This window comes from Ursus americanus, chromosome 2, assembly GCF_024610735.1.
Source record: "Ursus americanus isolate L20-20 chromosome 2, mUrsAme1.1.p, whole genome shotgun sequence".
In the NCBI taxonomy this organism is placed as follows: Eukaryota; Metazoa; Chordata; class Mammalia; order Carnivora; family Ursidae; genus Ursus; species Ursus americanus.
The window spans coordinates 40,705,206-40,730,879 of NC_142128.1; the positions used below are offsets into that span (position 1 = coordinate 40,705,206).

General features: G+C 55.1%; 1 protein-coding gene across 3 annotated transcripts in view; it reads right to left on the minus strand.

Annotated features, from left to right (window-relative positions):
* Positions 1-18,854: 18,854 nt before the first annotated feature.
* GATAD2B (GATA zinc finger domain containing 2B) overlaps positions 18,855-25,674 on the minus strand; it is an 87,959-nt gene continuing 81,139 nt past the window's right edge. For all 3 annotated transcript variants that reach the window (XM_045783778.2, XM_045783777.2, XM_045783779.2), the window contains 3 exons: positions 25,130-25,240; positions 24,858-24,975; positions 18,855-24,225 (listed from right to left, as the gene is read on the minus strand). In XM_045783778.2, the coding sequence (XP_045639734.1) occupies positions 24,092-24,225; positions 24,858-24,975; positions 25,130-25,240 (363 nt within the window). In that variant the 3' untranslated portion in view covers positions 18,855-24,091. The remainder of the gene's footprint in view (positions 24,226-24,857; positions 24,976-25,129; positions 25,241-25,674) is intronic.

Sequence of the window (25,674 nt, forward strand, 5' to 3'; positions counted from 1 at the left end):
GGGATGGAGTCCTGCATCAGGCTCCTCCGCTGGGAGCCTGCTTCTTCCTCTCCCACTCCCCCTGCCTGTGTTCCCTCTCTTGCTGGCTGTCTCTCTCTGTCAAATAAATTAATAAAATCTTAAAAAAAAAAAATGTGGCTAGTCTGAAGCCAGATGTGCTGTAAGTGTAAAATACACACCAGGTTTCAAAGATTTAGTACCCCAAAAAAATGCATTTTTTAATTTTATATTTTTATTTTATATTGCTTACATGTTGAAATTGCATTTTGGATGTATTGAGTTAAATAAAATACATTAAAATTAAACTTGTTTATTTTTGCTTTTGTAAATGTGGCTACTAGCAAATTTTAAATTACGTATGAGTCACGTATTTCCACTGAACAGTCGTTGGCCTAAATCCTGTCCAGGCCTCACTCTACAGACCCACAAATTCCAAGCATAACACGTCAGTGGTACCTGGGTAGTGCATGCCCTTGAACCAACACTTTACCAAAGGCAGCGGGAGGAGGGAATTCTGTGCCAACGCTGAGACCAGGTATTATTATTAAAAATAATAACTCTTAAAAGAATTAGGTTATTCTACCCCAAAAAAATAATTCCACTGAAATGGAATGGGATGGGACGCTGGGACAGCTTGCAAAGAGGAACGAGGCTAAGCCACTAGCGCGTCCCTTTCCGAGCCGCTGGCGGGGAGGGCGGTGGCGATGGAGCCCCAGCCTCCCCCCTGCCCCCCGCTGTAGGCCCGGGTGCCCGGGGCTCCGGCCACGCGGCCCCACGGAGCCCTGACACCAGCCTCTGCCGCGGGACGCACCGGTTACCGCCCCGGAATGGCGCAGAGCTCCCGGCCCGGGTCCGCCTCACGCTACCCGCTAGGGAAAGGCCGGAAGCGCCTGCAGCGCGGCCACTTCCGGGCGCCCACTCGCCTGCAAGCTCCCTGGGAGCGCTCGCCCGCACGGCGCACGCGCGAACTGGCGCCCACGGCGTCCGCCGGGCACGTGCCTGGGCTCGGGGGAGGTGGAGCAGACCTGACAACCGGGAGAAGTCCCCCGTGTGGGCGGGGCGAGCCGCGGGGCCCCCACCGACCAAGAATGGCGCCTGCGCAGTGCTGCACCGCACCGCAGGGGCTCCGCGGGCTGTGAAACTCGTCGGGGGAGGACGGTGGGGACCATGCATCCGCAGTTCTCTTCTTTTGGCCTCTAGGGACAAAAGCACGGAGAAATGTTGAGTGTTTGGGGGCGCCTGGGTGACTCAGTGGGTTGAGCCTCTGACTCTTGGTTTTGACTCTGGGCGTGATCTCAGGGGTCCTGGGGTGCAGCCTCCCCAAGGGCTCCGTGCTCAGTGCCGGGTCTGCTTGTCCTCCTCCTCGCGTGTGCTCTCTCTCTCTCTCAAATAAATAAAATCTTTTTAAGAGTTTTTGGGTTTTTTGCAAATTGCCTTTATTACCTGCTGCACTTTTTAAACTGTTTGTTCTCATTCCTGCTAACATACATGAGTGTTCTAGCAGTTTCAAGTGTCTGGTGATTTGGGGCGCCTGAGTGGCTCGGTCATTAAGCATCCACCTTCTGCTCAGGTCGTGATCCCAGGATCCTGGGATCGAGCCCACAGCAGGCTCTCTGCTCAGCAGGGAGTCTGCTTCTCCCTCTCCCACGGCCTCCCTCCCCCCCACTTGTGCCCCCTCTCACTCTCTGTCAAATAAATAAATAAAATTTTAAAAATAAATAAAAATAAAAATATATAAGTTCTGTTTAGGCTGTATATAGCACAATTGTGTATCCGTTCATCAGCTGATGGAATTTGGACTGCTTGCACGTTCAGGCTGTTTGAATAGTACTTCTATAAGCATTTGTGCACAAGTCTGTGCGGGCTTAGAGTTTCCGTTCTTTGGGTGCGTATCTGAATGGTATTGCTGGGTCTCATAGAAACTGTATGTGTCTAAGTTTGTGAGGAACCACCAAACTTTTCCACAGTGGCCACACCATTTTCCATTTGCACCAGCAGCGCGTGATGGTTCCAGCTTTTCTACGTCTTCGTAACACTTGTTATTGTCTTTTGACTACAACCATCCTAGTGCGTGTGATAAGCTATCTTATTGCAATTTGATTTGCACTCCCTGATGGCTAATGATGTTGATATCTTTCCAAGTGCTTACTATGTGTACATTTTCTTTTGAGAAATGCCTATTCAGATTCTTCCCTTATTTTACAATTGGGCTATTTGTCTTTTTATTGTTGAGTTGTGAGATATATATATCTATCGATCTAGATATTGGACTCAAGCTCCCTATCAAATATATGGTTTGCAAATATTTTCTCTAATTTTATGGATTGTTTTTTTCACTTCCTTTATAGTGTCTTTTGAAATACAAAGGTTTTAAATTTGGATGAAGTGCAGCTTATCTATTTTTTGTACAGAGATAATATTGCAAGAATTAATTTTTCCCTAAGGACAAATAAAGATACAAAGTCATGTTACATGGGACAGTGTACTTGTTAATAGTAGTATAGAGGTTAATATTTGGAATTATTTTATGGCATATTATATAATAATACACATATTAGGAGTCACTGTTTCCAGAGCAAGAGAAAAAAAGATATAAATACAGAATAAAATAAGTGAAGTAAAAATCTTGCAATGTGGGGCGCCTGGGTGGCACAGCGGTTAAGCATCTGCCTTCGGCTCAGGGCGTGATCCCGGTGTTGCGGGATCGAGCCCCACATCAGGCTCCTCCGCTGGGAGCCTGCTTCTTCCTCTCCCACTTCCCCTGCTTGTGTTCCCTCTCTCGCTGGCTGTCTCTATCTGTGTCAAATAAATTAATAAAATCTTAAAAAAAAAATCTTGCAATGTTACTGAAAAACCCTAGAAGCGATGGACAATCTGACAGCTATGAGGTCTGCTCGTGCCCTGCGAAGCTCCTGCTTCGTAGGAAAGGTTGATTCCCTGGGTGGGGCAGGAAATACTCAGAATGGGCCTTGGGGCATCTTGTGCCAGAAAGCAAAGATATCAAAGAAAAGGGTAACAGTAAAAGAACACAGAGCTCCCACTGCCTAAAATAAGGCCATCTGAGTGTCAAAAAGATTAATGAATGCATTTGAAACCTTGAATATACAAAATATATCAGATCAGAGTGATAGTGAACTGGGCAAGGAGGATAAAGGGAGAGAAACAGTTTGGAGAGGGGCACCTGGGTGGCTCAGTAGGTTAAGCGTCTGCCTTCAGCTCAGGTCATGATCTCAGGGTCCTGGGATGGAGCCCTGCATTGAGCCCCACACTGAGCCCTGAATGGGCTTCCCGCTTAGTAGGGAGTCTGTTTCTCTCTCTCTCTCTCTCTCCCCCCCTCCCTCTACCCCTCCCCACTGCTCGTTCTCTCTGTCAAATAAATGACGTTTTTTAAAAAACCACATTGGATAAAGCACCAACTCCCTACTCTGAAAATTGGCAACAAAAAGAAAGAGCTAGACATTTGTCACTGTGTGAATTCTAGTTCCTGTGTGAATTGTATCTGAGGGTTACCAAACTGTCGTAGTTGACGAGGGACAGCTCTGCTTTACGAAGAAGTTCCAGTTATCAATGAGAAAAGAATGATAGCGTTGGAAAATTACTTTGCAACCCCAAGGAAATAACTGAGTCAGGCAATTATCATCGATGACTAAAACTATTAGATGGAAGGTTTGGGGGAATTTACATTGGAGGGTCAGGTTGTCACCATCTGAAGTTCCTACTCAACCTTAGAATCACTAGAAGTGGAACCACCAAACGTGGCGTACCCCTCGAAGAGATGCAATCTGTCACATGCAGGACCACCTGCGCAGTCTTCTTCTGTAAAGGTGGAGCCCAAATCCAATCAAGCTTGTAGGGTCGACATTCATTTACAGAGGAATATATTCAATGACACCAAAGAAATCAAACAGCCAGAATATGGGAATTCTACTGGAAAACGTACCCATCTCTTAACCAACTCAATGATATAAGGCAGGGGGTTTGGGAGTGTTGTATGCTTTCAGTTACATCCTTAAGAGAATTAATAATCATAGTGCCTGGCTGGCTCGGCCGGTAGAGCACTCGACTGTCAGTCTCAGGGTTGTGAGTTCGAGCCCCATGTTGGGTGTAGAGATTGCTTAAAAATACAGTCTTAAAAAAAAGAAGAGAGACATAACAACCAAATATAGTGTATAGATCTTGTTTATGTTTAAAACACAAACAAAAAACTCCCAATAAAATAGAGTAAAAAGACATTTTTTTAAAAAAGATATTTTTGAGACAATTAAGGAAATTTGATTTTGGACTAGGTATAGGTAATCTCAAGAAATTATTGTTACCTTTATTGGGACGCCTGGCTGGGTCAGTTGGTAGAGCGTGCAACTCTTGATCTCAGGGTTGTGAGTTTAAGCCCCATGTTGGGGGAGAGTTTGCTTTAAAAAAATAAAGTTAAAAAAAAAGTTATCTTTATTAGCTGTGATAGTGACATAGTGGTTATTTAAAAAAGTTTTTATGGGGGCGCCTGGGTAGCGCAGTCGTTAAAGCGTCTGCCTTCGGCTCAGGGCGTGATCCCGGCGTACTGGGATCGAGTCCCACATCGGGCTCCTCCGCTATGAGCCTGCTTCTTCCTCTCCCACTCCCCCTGCTGTGTATCCCTCTCTCGCTGGCTGTCTCTCTGTCACATAAATAAATAAAATCTTTAAAAAAAATAAAATAAAAAAGTTTTTATTTTTGAAAGATACGTGTGAGTATACAGGTGTGGAATGAGATATTTGTGATTGACTTGGAAACGCTTCAACAAAGCAAGAGGGAAGACGAGGGAAGATGTGCCCAGCACAGGGAACAGGCCCTGCGAAGCCCCGGTGACTGGCGAGGCCCAGGGAGGTGGGAGCCCGTGGGGAGCGGTGAGAGTGCCTAGGACTGGGTCCTGCAGACCCTTGGAAGGAACTTCCCAGAGCTGGGGCATTACCCTGGGGGCCCGGAGAGCCCAGACGGAGAGGGACTCTTCCTGAGAGACAAGCGTCAGCGCGCAGTAGGAAGACAGCTGTGCACTTGGGACCGCCCTGGGGCAGTGGCCCCGCGGTGCAGAAGAGGGACGTTCTGGGCTTGGGTGTTCGAGGTGCTTGGCTCTGCTTCCCGCTTCCCTTTGTCGAACACGCCGCGCTCCAGGCTTGGGTTCGCAGCGGCCACGCGCAGCCCCACCTCGTGGAGCGCACACGCTGCTGGAGGAGACGTGGCACCAAACCGCACGCGGAACGAACGTAGTGAGGACGTCAGAACAGACTAGACGGCAATCCTGTCGCGCATTCTGAAGTCTGCTGCTGTCACAAAAGGTCACAAACGCAGCGGCTTGAACCCCGAGGCGCAGCGCGGGGCGCTCTGCAGGTTGGACGTCAACACAGCCCTCGTGGGGCTGAGATCAGCAGGACTGTGTGCCCTTCCGGAGGCTCAGGGGTCAAGCTAACCCCTCATCTTTTCCAGCTTCTAGAGGCCACGTCAGGTTAGGTCCCTCTATCACAGCACTCTCACCTTCTTCTTGCCTCTGACTTCTGCCGGCCTCTTCCACGTTTAAGAATCCTTGCAGTTACCTTGTGCCCACCTGCATAACCAGGATAATGTGATGATCTCCTTATTTTAAGATCAGGTGATTAGTCACCTTTATTTCATCTGCAACCTGAATTCCGCCTTGCCATGTCACCTGACACATCCATAAATTCCAGGGATTAGGACATGGATCTCTTCAGAGCCCATTACTGTGTCTGCCAGAGGCAGGGAAAGAAGGGCGGGGAAGGGGTGTGGGGAGAGGCTGAGTGGCCGAGAAGAGACGCTCCGGAGAGAAAGAGGAAACAAGGTCCTGGTGCCCTGGAGGCCTTCTCAGAGGGTTTCACCTGCTGCAGAGACCTTCCAGGAAAGTTCTTCCAGAAAAGCCTAGGGCTGTTCAGGGTTGGGCCAATGGTTACTTGTTGGGGAGGGAGGAAAAGAGGGGCCGCTCTGGCAAATCAATCCTGTGGGGGCGCTACCCCCGAGACAGCACCTCCCAACCCGGGGCGAACGCAAACGGGGGCATCTCCTTGGTGCGGGTGCAGGAAGGTCTCAACGAGTTCTCAGAAGGGCCGGGACCAATAGAAAGTTAACTCCTAGGGCACCTGAGTGGGTTAGTCCGTGCAGCAGACCCTGGTCTCAGGGTCGTGAGTTCAAGCCCCATGCTGGGGGTAGAGCTTACTCACCAGATGATTAGATAGATGGATGGATGGATGGATGGATAGATAGATAGATAGATAGATAGATAGATAGATAGATAGATAGACAGACAAATAATAAATAGATGATAGAAGATAGATGATAGAATATAGATAGATGATAGATGATGATAGATAAATTGATAGATGATAGATGATGATGATAGATAGATGATAGATTGATAGATAGATAACAGATAGACAGACAGACAGAGGAAGGGGAACGAGGAGACAAAGAGGTGGTTGCTTGGCCCTTAAAGTGCGTGCTCCTCAGTGCTCCTCACTGACTCTGAGGGCAGGTGTCCCCCTCCTTCCTAGGCGGGCAGTCTCAGAGGTGAGGGACACCAGCGCAAGGCAAGATGGCTGGTTTCTGACTTGTACCCAGGTCTTCTGCACTGGTCATTCTTTGTTCTGGGCCCTGCTGGAGGGTGAAGTTAGAGGTGAAGAGGCAGGTGCTGCAGAAGGGGTGTCTTCTCCCTAGGTGCGAGGGAGCGAGGGAGCGAGGGAGACCCGAAGGAGGAGAGGCCCTGAGCAAACGTCCACAGCTCACCAGGCCACACTCTGAGCCTCACCTCCACTAACTGTGGCGAGCACGAGCAGAAGCTGTTTCTATCACCTATCCGTCCCCGTTTTATCGAAGGACACACAGCTGTTAAGTGATTTGGACCCTGTTTGTCTCCCTGATGTCTGACCAAGAAAGTTGCCCCCCCAACCCGGGAAGGGGCAGTAGTCACAGGGTGGCTCCGGGACAGAGACGCAGGGCCGGGTGAGGAAGGCCTGGGGGGTGGGCCTGGAGGTTGCAAGCTCTCTTGCCACCAGACGGTCCCTTTTCAGGGGCAGCCCAGGCCTCGGAGGCCAGTCTAGGAGAGGGGAGCCAGAGAGTAGGCTGAGCAAGTCAGCGAAGTCTGTGGATGGGGGCTTGTTCTGGGCCCAGAAGAAAGGGGACCAGCCTGAGCTGGGCAGGGCCGCATCCACGCCAGAGAAAGCTGGGGGGAGGGGCGTTGCTCAGGGCCAGAAGGGCTGGAGCTTCTGGGGTTGAGTTCTGCCCCAACATGATTCCCCCACCCCTATTTTTTCTCCTTAGCCTCTCTCACAGAGACTCCCACCCCGTCACCCCCCACCTCCGTCATCTTTCCAGAAGCTCTGCTTTTGGGGGAGGCTGTAGTTTGGGGAAGGGAGGTCCTGCAGAATCAGCCGCGTTCTGAGCCCCAGGCTCCTTTGGCAGAAGGGTAGCCCCGTTTTTTGCATGTTTTAAATGGTCAGATTGGCAAGGAGAGGGGTTCTGGGCCTCTTTCTTCTCTTTATAATGGGGCAGTGAAGGCTGCGGCTGGTCACCTCCTGGCCCCTGATGGCCTCAATCCATTGTTTCCACAAGAATAGACGCAATGCTTTGGAAAGTGACATGGTGACCAGAGAGGATGGGGGCGCGACCACACTAATGGGATGACCCCTAGCTGAGCATCTGGGACACCACCCTGCTGGGAGGGTGGGGCCTCGCACCCCTCCCCGGACCCCCAAATCAGACTCCAAGCCACCCCTGTTTGGATACTGGGTCCTCAGAGACGGCTTTGAGGGGCGGATACCCCAGCTCCCTGGAACTCTAGTCTCATTCAGCAAAGTTGGGGAGGGAAACGGGAGAGTCTAATGGGCTGGGAGAGGGTTCTGGAGGCTGGGAAAGGGGCGGGCTTGACTTGCCCAACTTTTCCCTTCTGTCATTGGCCCCCACCTCCTCTCCTTCCCCTTCCCCATTTGTCTGGGTGTCTGGGTCCTGGCCCTAAGAGAAGGGGATAGTGCGGATGGGAGTGGGGAGGGGTCGCAGGTTGAAAGCAGAGAGAGACCCAGCTCCAGAGAGGACCTACCAAAGGCAGCAGGCTCCAGCCTCTACGCAGACCTGGGGTGGGGGTGGTTGGGGGGGCAGATCCCGGCTTCCAAAGCAAGGCCAGAACCCCCACAGTGTGCCCCCTGGGGTGGGGTGGTGGATGCCCACAGTCCAGGGGCCCCCAGGCTAAACACAGAGGACCAGAGCTACTTGGGGAGTAGCCAGAGGCTGAGGGGCCGGGCCAGCGAGGCCATGGGCCTGGAAGTGTTCCTGCTGCTGCTTGAAGCCTGGGGTAAGGGGCTGAGGTCTGCAGCACGCCGAAAAGGGAGATGAGGGCTGTGGGAGAGAGTGGGGGGCACAGAGGGACAGCTGAGGTGCAGAAACTCTGGAGGGTGCCCGTGGAGGGGGTGGCAAGTGGGAAGGACAGGTGCATGCAGGAGGGAGCTGTGTGGAGGGAGGGCCTCTGGGGAGTAGGGACTTTGGCTCCAGTTCTGGGCTGCTAGGTGGAAGGGGAGCTGGGGGTCCTGCTGGTGAGTGGTTATGAGCGGCTGTCAGACAGAGGGTCTTGGAGAGGCAGGGACCAAGAGGTTTCCCCACAGAGAGGTCCCTGAGGGTATTGAGCCTGGCTGAGTCCTAGGCCTGCAGGCTTTGGCCCCTTAAAGGCCACCGTCTGCCTATCCACTCCCCAGTGTGCTGAGTTGTGTTTGAGGGTGTGTGTGGTAAGGGGGTCTATGCATGTGGGTTCACAGCTCTGCTCATGTAATTCCGAGGTCCTAATATTGGTGTCTGTTGCCCTGTGCTTGTGTATTTGTGACTTTCAATCTGTAGGGAGATCTGTATGTGACCTGGTTTGTGCTGTCTATAGGAGTATGTATCTAGGATGGAACCTAACTGTCTCTAGAACACGGAGTGGTTTGTGAGATTGGGATTTTAGTCCAAGTGTGTGTGTCTCTGAATGTCTGCGTGTAAGTGTGTTCCTTCCTTATTTGGGGGCCAGGGTCCTGGCAGTGGGAGGGGGAAGGGAAGAGTCAGGAGTCCCGGGAAGCTGACCCTGCCAGCGGACAGGCAGATGGGATGGCAGGAATGGTGGGAGGCAACCCCCTTGTGGCCCAGAGAGCACAATGCCCACGCCCCTGACCTCAGCATTGTGCCTGCCCCACCCCCTCTACATTGCCAGGGCCCGCTGAAAGAGGCTGTCAGTCATGGCCACCTGCCAGGCCTGGCCTTCACCGCCATCCAGGCAGTGGCTGGCCTGGTCCTGCTTCTCAGACTGCCAGGCCCTGCTCCCCTCCTTTGCTGCCCCAAGGCCCCAGGGCGAAGTCCTGTGTCCTCTCTCCTCACCCAGGCTGGGAGGCAGTCAAAACGAAGGGGAGGCAGTGGGCCGCAAGAGGCTACCATGTCCAGGCCTCTCTGTCCGCCCAAGCCACACTGCAGGCTCAGAGCTGGTGGCTGTGCAGGAGCGTCTGCTGGGGCTACCCTGCCACATGGAGGGTGAGTCGCCCGTGTTTCCACTTCCTGGCAGCGGGATGGGCTGCTCCTGGCCAATGACAGCAGTGCCACCATGATGCCGGATGGCTCCCTGCCCGCGCCCATGTTGGAGCCCCCTTTCCTGAGCCCACGAGTACCACTGCAAGGCCCAGAACCGTCGTGGGTGGCTGGGGAGCCAGCGGGCCCGGGTACAAGTAAGTGATGGGGCTGCTCCTGGGGGCAGAGGCATCCATGGGGCACAGAGTCGCCCAGAGCGGGTCCTGGCAGTGCCGACTTAGCTGTTAGACACAGTATGCCCAGTGCCTAGGGCTCAGAGCACTTGCAGCGGCCCACAAAAGAGGTTTATTCTAAGTTTCTTTAAAACCAGAAGAAAAAAATGAACATAATAATGAATATATAACAATAATGAATATAATATTGAATGTATAAAAGTAGATATTTGTTTTTATACCAATGCAATTATAAAATACAATTGTATATGTGTGTGTATTATGTATGTGTATATATATATATATATATAAAGTGAGCTTTCCTCCCATTGCGGGGCTTGAACTCACAACCCTGAAATCAAGAGTCACAGGCTCTACCGACTGTGCCAGCCAGGCACTCCTATAAAATACAATTTTAAATGTTTTTATTTATTTTAGAGAGAGAAAGAGTGTGTGTGCGTGCATGAGTGGGGGGAGGGCAGACGTGGCGGGGGGGGGGGGGGAGAGACGCTCCAGCAGACGCCCCGCTGAGCGCAGAGCCCAGTGCCCAGTTAGATCTCAGGACCCTGAGATCACGACCTGAGCCGAAACCGAGTGTGGGACACTGAACCGACTGAGCCCCTCGGGCGCCCCAATTTTAAATGTTTTTTATGGAGGAAGGCAAGGGCTCGGGCTCACGGAAGTCGAGGCAGGAGGCTGCAGGGCTGAAGAGTGGAGAGGTCGGCAGGGAGTGGCAGAGGCCAGGGCTGGGTCTGGGGGCGGCCCCCCTGCCCCAGGTCTGTCCCACTGCTGCCAGCAGCCAGAATCCACTGCGGCGGAGAGCAGGGGAGTCCCCCGCGTCCGTGCCTGACCCGGGAGTGCCGAGCCCTCCGCCCCCTTACGGGGCACCTCCCGCTGGGTGGCCCGCCGCAGCCGAGATGCCCCGCGGACCCCGGGCGGCCCGAGCGCGCTGGGCGGACGGAGGGGCTGGGAGCCGGGGGCTGGCGGTTGCAGGGGAGGCGTCTGCGCGGCCACCGTGGGCGCCGTGCGGGGCGGGAGCGCGGCGCTCGGCCCGGGACCGGGTTGGGTCCGTGGCCGGCTGCGCAGCATTGCGACCTCGCCGGCAGCGGCTGCTGTGGGCCGGGCTCCCGCTCCGCCCGGGCGGCGGGCAAGGAGCGAGCGCGGCGGGCGCTGGGAGAGCGCGGCCGGGCGGGCAGGTGCCGGAGCGCAGGTTTCGGGACGGCAGGCGCCACGGGTGCAGGGCCGGCACGACGGAGCGCGCGGACTCGGCCCGGACGCCGGAGAGCCCCAGAGGCCCTGGAGCGGCCCCGGCTCCGCGCTGGGGCGCCCTTCTGCGCGCACACAGCCGTGCGTGCGCTCCCCGGGGCGAGGACGGCACACCCGGGCGGCCCCGCGGTCCGCCGAGCGGCTGCGGGCGCCCGAGCCGGGCCCGCGAGGAGACGCGGCCGGGGTGCGCGGGCCCCGCCGGCTTGTCCGCTAGGGGGCGCCACAGCACAGCTAACGGGGCCGCCGGCAGCGGGGCGACCCTGCGGCCGCAGCACCGCGGACACCGGGTCACCGAAGGGTGTGTGGTTTTTAAATGGAAGACCGAGAGCGCGGGGGGAGCTGTTGTGTCTCTGACGCACAACTGTTCAGCAACCGAAAGCGCAGGCTGGGGGTCGGGGTCCCCCAAGGGCAGAGGAAGGCCTCCCACTGCCCGCGGGTCAAGCATCTGGGGCGGGAGGGCAGGGCGGGGTACGGGGGCTCGGGGGCTCGGCTGCCGGGGCCCAGGCAGAGCTTCCGGGACGTCGGAGGCGGCACCTGCTGGGAAAGGTCAGGGAAGGAGCTGCGGTCAGCGTGGACTCTTCCCCAGGGCAGGAGCTGAGGACCCAGGCCCCAGACCCCCCGCTGCTGCTGACACAGTGCCCTGGGGCAGGCCTCACCCCAGACAGGCCGCAGGGAGAGGGGTCTTCCCAGACTTCCACCCAGAGCGGCAGGAACGCGTGCTGCCAGCTGTCGACAATTCCAGGATCCAGTCTTGGCCCCTCTTGGTCTAGTCCCTCTGGCACTGGACAAGTGACTTGCCCTCTCTGATGCTTGGTTTTCTCTCCTCTGTGAGCTTGGAGGAACAGAAGCCCCTGCCTCACAGTCTGCAGGGAGGACGCGACGTGGGCAGGGTCACAGCACCAGTCCCCGCAGGGGCAAGGACTCAGCTGGGGGCTGGCTACAGTGGGGTCCTGCCGCAGGCAGAACAGTCCCGCCGGAGAAGCACAGCCTCCTTGGCCAAGGCCGGGACATTCCAGGATGGTCTCGGCCTGAACGAGAGATCATGAGAGACAGTTTGAGGGGTACCTAGCCTGGTCCTCAATATCTGGTCGTGGGATAAATGGATGAAGGAAAGAAGGAGAAAGGAAGAAAGGAAAGAAGGAAGGTGGGAAGGGAGGAAGGAGGGAGGGAGGAGGGAAGGAAAGAGAGAGCAAGGAAGAAAGGGAAAACTATTCTAGGTTCCAAGGAATATTTATTTATTTATTTATTTTTTTAAGATTTTATTTATTTATTTGACAGAGAGACAGCCAGCGAGAGAGGGAACACAAGCAGGGGGAGCGGGAGAGGAAGAAGCAGGCTCCTAGCGGAGGAGCCTGATGTGGGGCTCGATCCCAGAACGCCAGGATCACGCCCTGAGCCGAAGGCAGACGCTTAACCGCTGTGCCACCCAGGCGCCCCCCAAGAAATATTTAAAATGTGTTAAGACTTTATACCAGTTCTTGAGAAACTTTCACTTTAGAGAGACAAAAATTTGTATGAGACGTTCTTAAGAAAGGACATTTATGAAAGGGTTTAAGATATGTTACAAAGTTACATAAAATACAAAGTGCAAAATAAGAACAGGGTGACAAGCTAAGGGAAAACAAAGGTGCATTTTCTGCAAGTTCGCAACCATGCTCCGGGGTGAGGACGGGGCACATGGCAGCCTCCACTGATTTGTGCAATCACCTAATAAAATGGGAGAAGGTGGTATAGGTGAAGACCTGGTTTAAACCCAAAGAGCATTGAATTTCAAAGCACGTTTAAATCCCCCCTGAGCAGCTGGGACATCACTGAGTTCTCAGGAGGGCCTGGCTCCCTTTCTGAGGGAGGGTCTCCTGCCAGCCTGGGGGAGAGCCATCTGGGGTTGGGTGGGGGGCACGCTTAGCTGTTCCTCTCCCCTCCCACCTGTTGAACCTTAGCTCTGGTGTTTCCTGGCACAGCACTTGGGCGAACCGTGTCCTTTACCTGTGACCTGGGAATAAAGCAGCAGCTGCCCAGCACCGCCCTGAGGCCGGGTCACTTGACGCCTGGGAGCAGAGCAGGACAGCTCTGCTTCTCCCTCTCTCCACTTGCTGTTTCCACCACACAGTGGGATCCCCAGGGCTGCTGCGGGAGCCCGAGATCCTGTCTGGGCCTCAGAATCTGATGCCCACCGTACATTGGATGGCGATCGCTCCCGGCCACCCATGGTCACTCGCCTCCTGGAGCAGCCTGGGTACGCAGCCACCCCACCCCACCGGCCAGAGCCCCCAGCCCTTGGCCCTCTCCCAGCCTTGAGCCCTGGCCTAACCCCCATCGGTGGGGAGGGTGTCCAAGTCCTGGGCACTGGGCACTTCATGATTCCCGAGGTGTCTGTCCAGCACTGTGTCTGTGCTGCCAATCGGCGGGGCAGCCGTGTCCAGCGCACGGCAAGGGGTGTCCCGCTGGTGAGTCCCAAGGCTGGGTGGGGAGAGCCCTGGGCTCCCTCTCCACCCACGGGAACCTGCATGGGGAGAGGGAGGGACAGGAGGGGACAAGACGCAGGGCCTCAGGGTGCTGTCCACCGTGCACTGTCCTCCCCTCTGCCTCCCCCCACCCCAGGTTTGTCCAGTGGCCACGGTCCTTGTTCAAGTCTCCAGCAGCGGCGCCATGTTCACCCGCGTGGCACAGGGCGTCCCTGAGCCCCGTCTGGTCTGGTTGAAGAATGGGAAGGTGCTGAGTCCCGGGGATAACATTCGGCTGGCCCATGACAACACGTGCCCCAGCTTTTGTGTCCCGCGCCCGCCCCCGAAGTGGGTGCCTTTGCCACCCCAGGCATGTGTGCCCACCTAACCCAACACCCTACCTCCCTCTCAAGTCCCCACAAATCCCAGCAAGTGTGCCCCCCGGAGCTCTGCTCCACTAGCTGCACTGCAGGTAATGCCCACACACAGGTGGTGGGTCCCGACCCTGGACAGGTCTGTGGTCTCTGAGAAAGACAGTCCCCTCCTTAGGGCCACCTGACCGGGGCAGAGGGCTTGGCAGGAAGGAGCCCCCAGCTGCCGAGTCTTTCCCTAGCACACTGACGCTGGTGGGGCTCTCAGATGAGATCAAGGCCATCTACCAAAGGGCGACTGAAAACAGAGTGGGCTCCAACCAGGCCAGCGGCCGCCTGGCTGTGACAGGGGACCCAGAGCCACTCCCTGCCCCAAGGGGGCTGCCGGTGATGGCCCTCTCCACCTCTGCCATTCCTGGGTCCTGGGAACCACCTGCCTCCAGCAGGGACATCACTGGCTATGTGCTGAACCTCTGGCCCGTGGGAGGTCGGGTGTGGGTGGGCGGACAGGAGTCCCTGGCCACCTCTGTGCTTGATGGGTGGTACCCTGGGCAGGTTCCTTCCGCTCCTCGTGATCCCCAGACCTGTCTGGGCCCTTGCCAGGCCTCTGGGTCTGTGGCCCCCTGGTGTCTCCTCAGGCCCTTGTGCCCCTTGTCATCGTAGCTCAGTTCGTTTCTGCAGCTCCTTCCCTGTGTTCTCTGGCCCAGCCAGGCACCAGAAGGGGCTTCGTGCCCCCTCTGCGGGGGTGTTCGTGTTGGGGAAGAGGGCGCTAAGCCGCCAAGCTGCGCTGCTCCTCAGAGAGAGCCGGCCCGGAGCTGCGAGAGTCTCCAACCCGGAGCCCACGACCCACTCCCTGCATGTGTGGGCCCGGTGAGCGCAGGGCGCCAGCCGGGACGCCGTCTCCACGGACGCCACCACCATGGGCGGTGGTGAGCGGCAGCCTCTCCGGCCCGCAGAGCCCCTGGCCTCAGGTGGCGGGGCTGCCAGTCAGCTCACACCATCTCCTCTGCGGCTCCCACCGCCTGGGCTTCCCCCCAAAGTGTGCAATGCCACCTGCGGGCCGGCCTCCTGAGGGCTGCCACCCCAGTCCGCGGCCCATCCCTGGCTTCCAACTCTTCCACCGCCAGCTGCCAGCTGCTCTTCCGAGGGACCCCTCCTCCCGCCTGACACTGCCAGTGCCTTCCTCTGCACGGATCTGGGGGAGACCCTGACCCTTCTTCTGCCCCCTGGCCGCCTTCTCTGTGCCCTTCCCCAGGCGTGGAGCTTTCCAGCCCAGGAAGGCCTGCTGCCTTCACCGTGTCCTGCTCCCTGCAGAGCCTGCCACCCTGCACGAGGTCCAGCTTCAGGCATTCAGTGGCTATGGGGACAGGCCCGCAGCTCTCTGTCTCCTTGCGTGAGGTGGGGTCCAGCGGGAGGGTGGCAGGCGGCGGGCAGAGCAGCCCCTCCCACAGAACCCCAGGAAGGTGGAGGGGCTGGGCTTTGCCTCCACCTGGTGCACTGACTGACAGCGCTGTGTGCTCCTGCAGTTGGGTTGGGAGCCCCCCGCCCCCGCCGCTGCCTGGGGCTGGGGTGGGTGTCCACACGGGCCTTGCTGCCCTCCTGCCCTCAGCACGTGCAAAGCTGCTAGGAGACCATCCGCATACGGTGGCCTGGGGCCACAGAGCGGAGAGGAAGAGCTGGCTGCCGCTCCCAGGGCTGCGGAGCGTGGCCGGCCTGGAGGGCAGAGCGCGGGGCACCCCCAGGCAGAGGACGCGGTGGTGGTGGCAGAAGTGGGCCAGAGCCAGGCGGCTGCCGCCCTGCGCACTCACCCACCCACCCACCGGAGTGCGCTAGGCCAGAGGGAGGCCCCACGCAGGTCCTGGTGCTGATGCTTCCTGCCTGGGCAGCCTCATCTGCAGACGGGTCCCCAGAGGGCTCCCTGGCACTGCCTCTGGCTGCCTGCCTCCAACCGCGCTGGCGACCGCTGGGGCCAGGCTCCAGGGAGAGAAGACTGAACTGATCCTCCAGGTGAGGGGGATTCACGGGAGGGGAGCGGGTGGGGACCGTGGTGAGCTGGAGGCCCGGGCTGAGGCCTGCGGGTGGCGGGGACAGCCGCGCTTAGCCTAGGGCCCTCCGAGTGGGCTTCCTCCCTGATGTCACTAAGTGGCCCACCAGAAAATACCTCACATGTCCCTGTCACCCTGGAGTCAGGAAAGAACCAGAGGTCTCTCGGCTCCTTTCCGGGGAAGTGCAGGCCTGACCACAGAGGGAGAGAAGACGGTGTGGTTTCTTTGTTCCTCCCTCCTCCTCCTCAGGAAATGGGCGTCATTCTCCCCAACACACAGAATAGCCTCACCTTAAACCGAGCTCAGCTGGGAGTCATCCCTGGCACCACACCTGCTTCATACCCCATCCGGGATACGCTCCTGCTCCAAAGATGGGTAGTGTGAGGCTCTCCCCCACGCACGGAGCAGGGCAAGGGGCTCCGTCGTCACCTCCACCTCGTGACCAGAACCTCCAGTCCGTGCCCGAGCTGGGCTCTGACCCAGGGACGGGCAGCCTGCACTTCTCGTAGTCTTGAGTGGGCAGGTGGGCAAAGTGGGCTCCCGGCCCCTTTGTCCTAACACCACGGAAGTCCTGAACATCTGAGCTGATGGGAGCTGCTTCTCTGAGCAACCAGCCAGCTCCCTCTTTCTAGATCCGAAATGCCGGCCCCTCTGCGGGGGGAGGAGTGCTTCTCCCCATTTGATTTCTCTTTTTGACAGGAAACAGCGGCTAGAGCTGGGGTTGTGGTGGCTATGACTCCTTCGTGGAGAGAGCAGAGAGGCTGTGGAGCACCCCACCCCTCTGTGCCCCGCTGCGGGTGTCAAAGGGCACGTCCTCCTCCCCTCTGCTCTCTGCCAGCCTGTGGCACCCCAGCCCCACTGTCCCACCTCGCCCAGCTCTACCACACCCCAAAACCAAAGCCCCAAAGCCCCAGACGGGCCCTCCACGGCTGTCCTGTCCCACGCCAAAGGAGGGAGGATCTTGGACGAAGGAAAACCCAGGGTCTAGAGGAGAACCCCAAACTCTGCCTCCCTCTGTGCCCCTGCAGAATGATGCTAGTACCAGTGATAAGAAGGGACGGGGCAGCTTCAACCAAGACATGTGGCAGGGGACCAAGGGGTTAAGAACAGCCCCAAACTTTCTCTGCATCCTTGCCAACATCTGTCGTTTCGTTTCAGCCATTCTGACTGGTGTAAGGTGGGCTCTCACGGTGGTTTTGTGTTTCCCTGATGCCGAGTGATGTGGAACATTTTTTCATGTGTCTGTTGGCCATTTGTATGTGTTCTTCAGAGAAATGTCTGTTCATGTCTTCTGCCCATTTTTTTTTTAAATGATTTTTTATTATATTGTGTTAGTCACCATACAGTAATCCCCGGATTCCGATGTAAAGCTCGATGCTTCATTAGTTGCGTATAACACCCAGTGCGCCATGCAATACGTGCCCTCCTTACTACCCATCACCAGCCTATCCCATTCCCCCACCCCCCTCCCCTCTGAGGCCCTCAGTTTGTTTCTCATAGTCCGTAGTCTCTCATGTTTCATTCCCCCTTCTGATTACCCCCCCTTTCTTTATCCCTTTCTTCCCCTACCGATCATCCTAGTTCTTATGTTCCATAGATGAGAGAAATCATATGATAGTTGTCTTTCTCTGCTTGACTTATTTCACTTAGCATTATCTCCTCCAGTCCCATCCATGTTGCAGCAAATGTTGAGAACTCGTTCTTTCTGATAGCTGAGTAATATTCCGTTGTACATATGGACCACAGCTTCTTAATCCAGTCATCTGTTGAAGGGCATCTCGGCTCCTTCCACGATTTAGCTATTGTGGACGATGCTGCTATGAACATTGGGGTGCATAGGGCCCTTCTTTTCACTACGTCTGTATCTTTGGGGTAAGCACCCAGTAGTGCAATGGCTGGATCATAGGGTAGCTCAATTTTTAACTTTTTAAGGGACTTCTGCCCATTTCTTGACTGGGTTATTTGTTCTTTGGGTGTTGAGTATGATGTGGAATTTAAGAAACAAAACAGAGAATCATAGGAGAAGGGAGGTAAAAATGAAACAAGACGAGGGGCGCCTGGGTGGCACAGCGGTTAAGCGTCTGCCTTCGGCTCAGGGCGTGATCCCGGCGTTGTGGGATCGAGCCCCACATCAGGCTCCTCCGCTATGAGCCTGCTTCTTCCTCTCCCACTCCCCTGCTGTGTTCCATCTCTCGCTGGCTGTCTCTATCTCTGTCGAATAAATAAATAAAATCTTAAAAAAAAAAATGAAACAAGATGAACTTGGAGGGAGAAAAACTGTGAGACTCAACTGTAGGCAACCAAACAGGGTTGCTGGAGGGGAGGGGGCGGGGGACGGCGTAACCGGGTGATGGGCATTAAGGAGGGCACGGGATGTGATGAGCACTGGGTGTTGTATGTAAGTGATGAATCACTGAATTCTCTACCTCTGAAGCTAATAATACATGATATGTTAATTAACTGGATTTAAATTTAAAAAGTGCATAGTTAAAAAACAAAAAAAACAGCCCCAAACTTCAACATCCTCTCCTCTGGGTGGACCTGACCAAAGTGTTTGTTGGAAATAAAAAGCCAAATGGAAAAAAGAAATTAGGATCTGGTTAATGTTCTGGGTCGGAAGAACTCGGGACGCCAGGTGCTGAAGAAGGAACCGCCGCAGGGCAGTGCGGGCGCTAAGGCCGCCACCTGGGGAAACCACATTACAGAGGGTTCAGTGACTAGGACAGACCAGAGCAATATGATGAGAAGGGCCAAGGACAGCTGGGGACCCGGCCTCCTTCCTGATACGGTCGACTGACCCTCGGTCCTCAGGTCGGTGGCTTCTAGAACACCGGCTCCGCGTGAAGGTGGAACCATGCGGCGGAAGCAAAGGGGACCCCAGAGCTGCACCATGCCTGCAGGGAGCACGGGCAGAGCTCCTCTCCCGATCACCCCTGGACTCCCCCACCAAACTGCCGCCCCCATACCAGCGCGACTAAAGCACGAGCCACAGCAAAGTTTAGAAACCATTCCTTTCTTTATTAAACATAGCTTGCAAGTGATAAATATTACAAAGTTTTTTTTCTTTTAATCCTTTCTCCAAAAATTAGCTTATTATTTGAATCTGTTACTGCTGAAATGCTCAGCAGCATCTGAAACAGATGGGAGTGTATTTGCCTTTTTGAAAACCAGTTTCTGTTGGTCTTAGTTTTTTTCATTTTAATTTCCAAACACAATGCAGAAAATCAGAATGAGTTAAAAAAAGGAAACTTAGAGCCTGTGCAAAAGGGTCTTGCCCCCCCCACCCCCGTTCAGAGAGGCCCATCCCGCCCCAGCCCCACTCCCCGCCCCAACCCCGCTCTGCCCCAACCTTCGCCAGGCCTCAGCCACCTTCCCAGATGCTCCCCAGGCTTCCCCGGCCAGGAAGGAGCCCGGAGTGCGGGAGCCTCAGCCCAGGCTGCGGGGAGCCGCCTGCAAGGGCTCACAGGAGCTCTGAAGGAGACGGGAGCCGGGCGCGCCTGAGCTCTGCTGCGCTGTCACCGGGAAGATGGACAAGCTCCGCACCCTGCAGCTCACGGAAGGTGCGTGACTGGACCACCGGCCCGGTGCCACCGCGAGAGCACCCCAGGGCCCTGTGGCTGCTTGTGACGGGGTTGAGGGCCTAAGGGCAAAGCTGTCACAGGTCTCCTGATGTCTAGACATCACTCTGACGCCTTTCCCAGAACCAAAGGAATGGCGGGGGCCGGGCAGCCCTCACGGGCGCCGTCACACACACTGCCACCTCAACACGGAGGGGTCCTCCCTGCATCTCAGCCCCGCACCTTCCCCACCTCAAGCTGTTGTTCTGCAGGTGAGGAAGGAAGCATACGGTAGGGTTTCACATTTGGTGGTCAGATGATCTCCCCGGTCACTTCACACAAAAGAAAACTGAGACCCGGAGATCGAACTCTACCAAAGGTCACACAGCAAGTTAGTGGGAAAGCCTGGGGCCAGACCCCAGGTCTCCAGACAGGTGCTGCCACCCCACCCCGTGTGCTATGGCGCTCCACTCTCTACAGCCCAGACGAGGAACCCTAGCTTTCACAGTGGCCCGCCTCACCCCAATTTAGGAAGCCAGAAACCGTGCAGATGCATGTGGCTCCGTAAACGAGGCTTTCTTAGGAGGACTCGTTAAAATCCTTTCTTTCCATCATCCCTTGATAATCTACTCTCAAAGACCCATGGAACTAGGTTCTTTTTGGGGGGTGGGGTGGGGGAAATCCCTTGCATAAGAAAGCTTGACACTGAATTTTGTTATATAGGTATATTGTATATATGCTGATGCAATCAGAGGAAAAAAAACAGTGCAAATACAGTTACAATTCATAATAATACTTGGTTTCAATGCCCCCGGGAACTGCCCCATTCCTCGGCTACCTCCCGACCCCCAGCACTTCCCCACAGGGTCCACCTAATGCTGGGGTGTAGGGAGGGTGGGCAGGTTAGGGTAGGGAGTGGGCTCTGCCAAGGCAGTGCTGGTGACCCGGAGGACTACTCCAGGGCGGGGAGGCAAGGCACAAATTAGGGGTGGGTGGTGGGGGAGGTGGCATCTCTAAGGAGGGATGGGGTTGGAGCAGCTGCCAGTCTCAGTGTGCTGGGCCCGGCCCACTCCCCGCCCCACCCTCCACAGCCCTGCCTCCCTACCCCCGCCCCTTCCCCAGAAACCCTTTTGCACGGATCATACACAAACGGGCACATTACAAAATGACATAACACAGTTTCACAATATCCATGGCGAGGGCTTTTTTTTTCTCTTTTTCAGTTTTTTTTTTTTTCTACACAATGTACAATTCCTTTTAAATGGATCAAGAAATAGCTTATATACACGAATGAGTCCTTGTTATAACATCTCGGCAGCAAGTATCATAAGCTAATGAAGGTCTTGTTGGAGGGCAGGGGAGCCTAGGGCCGGGTGGGGTGGGGTGTGGTGTGGAGAGGAGGGTTAAGGGGAAGGGGTGCTTGGGGAAAGGGACAAAAGTAAAATACCAAGAAGCATCTTTACAAAGCGGCTCTATAGCTAAGTCCTTTTAAAGGGGAAAGGAAAGGTAACCAAAGCAGGAAAACATTTATCTTTGTGTCTTAAAAAAAATCGTCTACCATACATACATCCAAAAATGTGGAAAAATACCTATTCCAGGGATGGAGAAAGTCCAGATGCTGTGGTCAAATGACAAAAACAGAAAATGAACATTAAAAATTAAAAAAAAAAATTGACAAATGAGGACCTCTGTCCCTCAGCTTTACCCAAGCTTTCCTGCTCATCTACCCGTTCCGGGTGTCTGGAGAGCAAGCCACTGTCCACCAACGACTATGTGGAGAGCCTCTGGATACGGAGGAAGCCAGGAAGAACCAGGGGGATCCTCACTCTAGTCGTCCCCTGAGCTTCAGAGCTCTGGGGGACAGGATAACTCTGAACAGACCATCTTTCCTCCTATCTTTAGGCATGAGGTTTAGTGTCTAGGGGCCCAGCCTGGGGATGGAAAGCAACGAGAGACTCGGAGGGACACAAGGTGATCAGTGATGAAAAACTAGAAAAATAAGGAAGACAGAAGGATGGGGGTGGGGAGCAAGGGAGGACGTGGAAGGCTAATACTTCACCATGATTAAGGAAAACTCACCCCCATCACTAATCCCACGGAAGGGTATGAAAATGGGGAGGAGGGGTAAGAAATCAAACCTCAGCGATTGAGCAAAGGGTCACAGAGCTATACTAGTCAACAAGCAGCCTCTATGCAACTGAGCCTGAGGGGACAGAAGCAGGGAAGGCTCCCCCCCCCCGTCCTCCCCCATCGCCTCAGCACCCTGGCAGGCACTCGGCTGGGCTTTCCTTCCCCATCACTCCCCTCTCATCTACACATCCTACTTCCAAACCCCATTCAAAGGTGGCCTGGCTCCCAGGGAGGAGGCTCAGCTCAGGGCAGGGATGGCCCCCAACCAAACGGTATTGCACATTCTCTGTTCCTTACTTTTAATCTCAAGTGACAGACTTGGGCACCTGGCACCTCCGAGCTGGGGGAGGGGAGACATAACAGAAATGGCACTTCATCATGGCAGGCGGGGCGGAAGAGGCTAGACAGACATGCCACAAGGCAAGATGACTTGTGGGGGGGGAGCTTCCAATTTCGTGTAAGAGAGAAAAGCAAAACCAAACGATTTATCCAGTGCTTTCAAAGCACAGAGGGCAAAGAAAAGATGTAAGAATATATCTTTATATATATATATATAATTTTAAAATAACCCCAGACCCAGTTTCATAACCCCCCTCCCTCTCCCATCACTTACAGTCAGGGGTACCACATGCCCCCTGAAAAATACCCCAAGCAGCCCCATCACTATCTGTCACTAGCATCCAGCTTCGATCACTTCACCACCGGGGGAGCCCAGACACAGGCTCTACCTCTGCTCCTTTACTAAGTGCTCAAGGAATTTGGGGGAAGGGAGGAAAGAAAAAACCGAGGGAGGCCCGTAGGGCCAGTATCGTAACCCGCAGGGGCTCTGGGGTATGGGAGAGGGGGCACTGAGCCTGATCCCAACTCCTTCTCCACCCCAACCCCCAAACTTTATGGGGAAGGTGTGCAGTTTGTGTGTGTGTATTCATTTTAAAAGTGCCTTCTTACTATAAAAGAATTATTTAATTTCTTAAAATAAAAGTGGGGGAATTTTTCCAGGTGGCTTTCAAGGGCAAAATGCTAAACTCCAGTCTTCACACCTCTCTGCTCTGAGTAACCCTCCCCCGTCCTCGCACTCTGGCAGCTTCTAGGGCTGCAGAGGCAGGAGAGCGAACACTACAGGAGAGCACAAACCCCCGCCTTGAAGGGGCTCCCCTTACCTCAAAACCAGCCTGGTCCCCACCCCCTGCCCCCAGGTGTGGGCAGATGGGATGCGAACCTCCCCTGACCTCAGAACAGCAACATTGCACAATTCAGTTCATTCTCTACATTAGTAGCGCTTAAGAAAAAGCTGAAAACACCACAAAAGGAAAACTAATAGGGTTCGGGGGGTGGGGGTGGGGAGGCAACAGCTACTTTGCACAGAGGTCCAGAGCCGGTCCTGACAAGAGCTGTTTGGCTCCGAGCAGTTGGTGCACCACTTCGTGCAGGAGGCTGGGGGCAGGACTCTGGGCTGCTCAGGCCTCCCTGCCCTCTGCTCCCGGCACTGAGGGTGGACGGAAAGACGGATGGGGTCTCAGCTGCTGGGAGAGAAAGCCCTTCTTCCCCTCCACCCCCAGTCTATATCTCTTCCCTCCTCTGTCTCCCTCACCATGCCCGGCCCAACTTCTAGGACACAGGCTAACTTGGGCTGGAACAGCCACATTACAGATGGGGCTGTGCTTCCCTCTTGCCAGGAGCCGATCAGGATTAAAAAGGGGGGGGCAGAATTTTACAAAGAAAATAAGATGAAATAATTTTGGGCCAGTTGACCTGGAAAAGACTTCCATCTCCACGGGGACCAGGAGAGCACCCGGAGGCCAAGACCGGCCTCCATCCCTCTTGGCTGAACACTACGTTCGCCCTCATGTCCCTCATCCCCTTTTCTGTGGGTTAAAGCTTCTCCCTCCAGGCTCTTTCCCCTCATTCTTAGAGCCCAACTTCAGTACGAACACTGCCACCCAGACTGTCCAGGCCACAGATACCCAGGGCTGACGTCCTCTGTTTCATGCCCCCCCCCCACATTAAGTGCATTAAAAACTTCTGCCCCCAACACTCCCAGTCATGTCCCTTTGGGGAACCCCCTGCAATGCTCCTGTCATTTATCTGAATGTCATCTGTGTTTAAAAAAAGAAAAAGGCAAAAGAAAAGAGAAAAAGAAAAATATTGAGGGAAAAGAAAAAGGTTTAACTGTCCACTGAACAAAGGGAGGACACACAACATCATTAAAAATGACAATAATTATAGCATTAAAACTTCAGAAACACATGTCAGAGGGCTTAGATGTCTCCCCAGGACCTCACTCTGACCTCTACCAGAGGCGAAGAGCACCTCACTGTGAATGGAAACCGGAGAGAAGACAAGAGCAGCAGGACCGCAGCAGTGAGAGAAGGGGTGGCGGGGCAGGCGCGCGTTTTCCTGTTGATTTCTAGGTTTGTCCTCTGTTTCTCGGTTTTGTTTTCCGTGTATGGTAGGCACCAGTACAGGCACTGCATGCGACGGAAGTTGGGGGCAATGGGAGAGGAGGGGTAAAGGGTTCGAGGCTGGGGCAGTACGAGTGGACAGGCGTTATTTCTGCCCGCTGATGGACTGCGCTATAGACCGGGGAGGGATCATGTCTAAAAGGTACTCCCGCTGTCGGTCTGCCAAACTGGGAGCTTTGTGTCCTCCAATGCCGGTGTTCAAGTATGCGATGTTGACACCTGGACCCAGGAGACAAAAGTGGGGGATGGGGGGCGGGCATTAGAAGAGGCGGCGACACCTTCTGCACTGCGCCAGCGGGGGTGTGGAGCTGAGCTGGGAGGAGGCAGCAGGGCCGTCTGCACCTGTCGGGACTCGGTCAAGCTTTATGTCAGCAGCCAACTGCCCCCCACACACCCCAGCTTTAGGGAACGAGGTCTTCTTGACACTTTGGTCCTACCAGGAATATAACAAGCATGGTCTTGACGGGCTGGGAGAGTCAGAGGAACCAGTGGTGAGAGGGGATTAACCAAGGCAGAGAGATGCACTCACGGAATCTGCTCTGGGTTTGGGGCTGCCGGCTGGGCAGAAGCATCCCCCGTCATTCAAACAAGCACCCTGCCCCTCTCGTCAAGAGATCGGCAACCATACGCCCACCAACAGGGCGCACCAGACAGCAAACCGGTAACGGCAGGACTGTGCCGCTCTCACTACCAAAACCCTAGTGTCCTGTGCATGTGTTATGAATTTAGCCAACACTTGCCAAATAACAGTGTGAAGGGAGAGGGGCCTAAGGAGAGAGCAGAAACAGAAGAATAAACTCTTCACCCACGGAGCTGCATCCTAACCAGCTGGTCCCATCAGCCCTTCTTACCTGGCATCCCAAGGAGGCCACCTGGCACAGACAGCTGGGGCGCCTGTGCAAAGTTGGAAAGCATGGAACGGGCAGAGGTGGGTATGCCACGCTGGAGGCTGCTCTGGGGCTGTGGAGCCTGCAACGGTGAGCAGACGTGGGTCACCACGTTGCCGCCACGGAAGGGATACGGGGAGGTTAAGGGTATGGGAGCACAGAAGAGCAGAATGACTTCCCACCGAGGAAGGATAAGATGGGATCAACGGCTGACAAGCCCTCCCAGAGAACCTCACCTGCCGAAGCGTATGATGTCTCATTATGGTGTCTTGTTTACTGACACTGGACACGGCTGGAGCCGCAGTGGGGGAGAGGGCTGCCTGCTGCTGGAGTCGCTGTTCAATTTCCTGTCGGGAGTCATCAGGTCAACTTGGCGGGACAGTACTCAATTTCCTACCCAGAAAACCTAGAGGTCTTCTTAGCTCTAATGCTCGCGGCAAGTAGGAGGGATAAGGAAAAGGCAAGAGTTGGGTGGGGTAGATGCACTAAGATCTCCGGGCACAAGCAGCCAACACTGCTTCACTGATTAGGGGATCCGTCTGTCCAGGAAAGCTGGCGCTCAGAAGCTGGCAGGAGAGGTCTGGGTGGTGGCAACCGGCTGACTGGGGAACGCTGACAAGTTTACCAAGGTTTTAGTTTTGACTCTTGTTTACCCATTTTCCAGAAGATCCACGATGCTACCCAAAGGGGTCTGATGGGTGGTGGGGTAGAGACGGGATAGAGGAGAAGGAGCTGAGCTTCCCAACACATCTTTCCCTCTCCCAGATGTTCTGACTCCGTT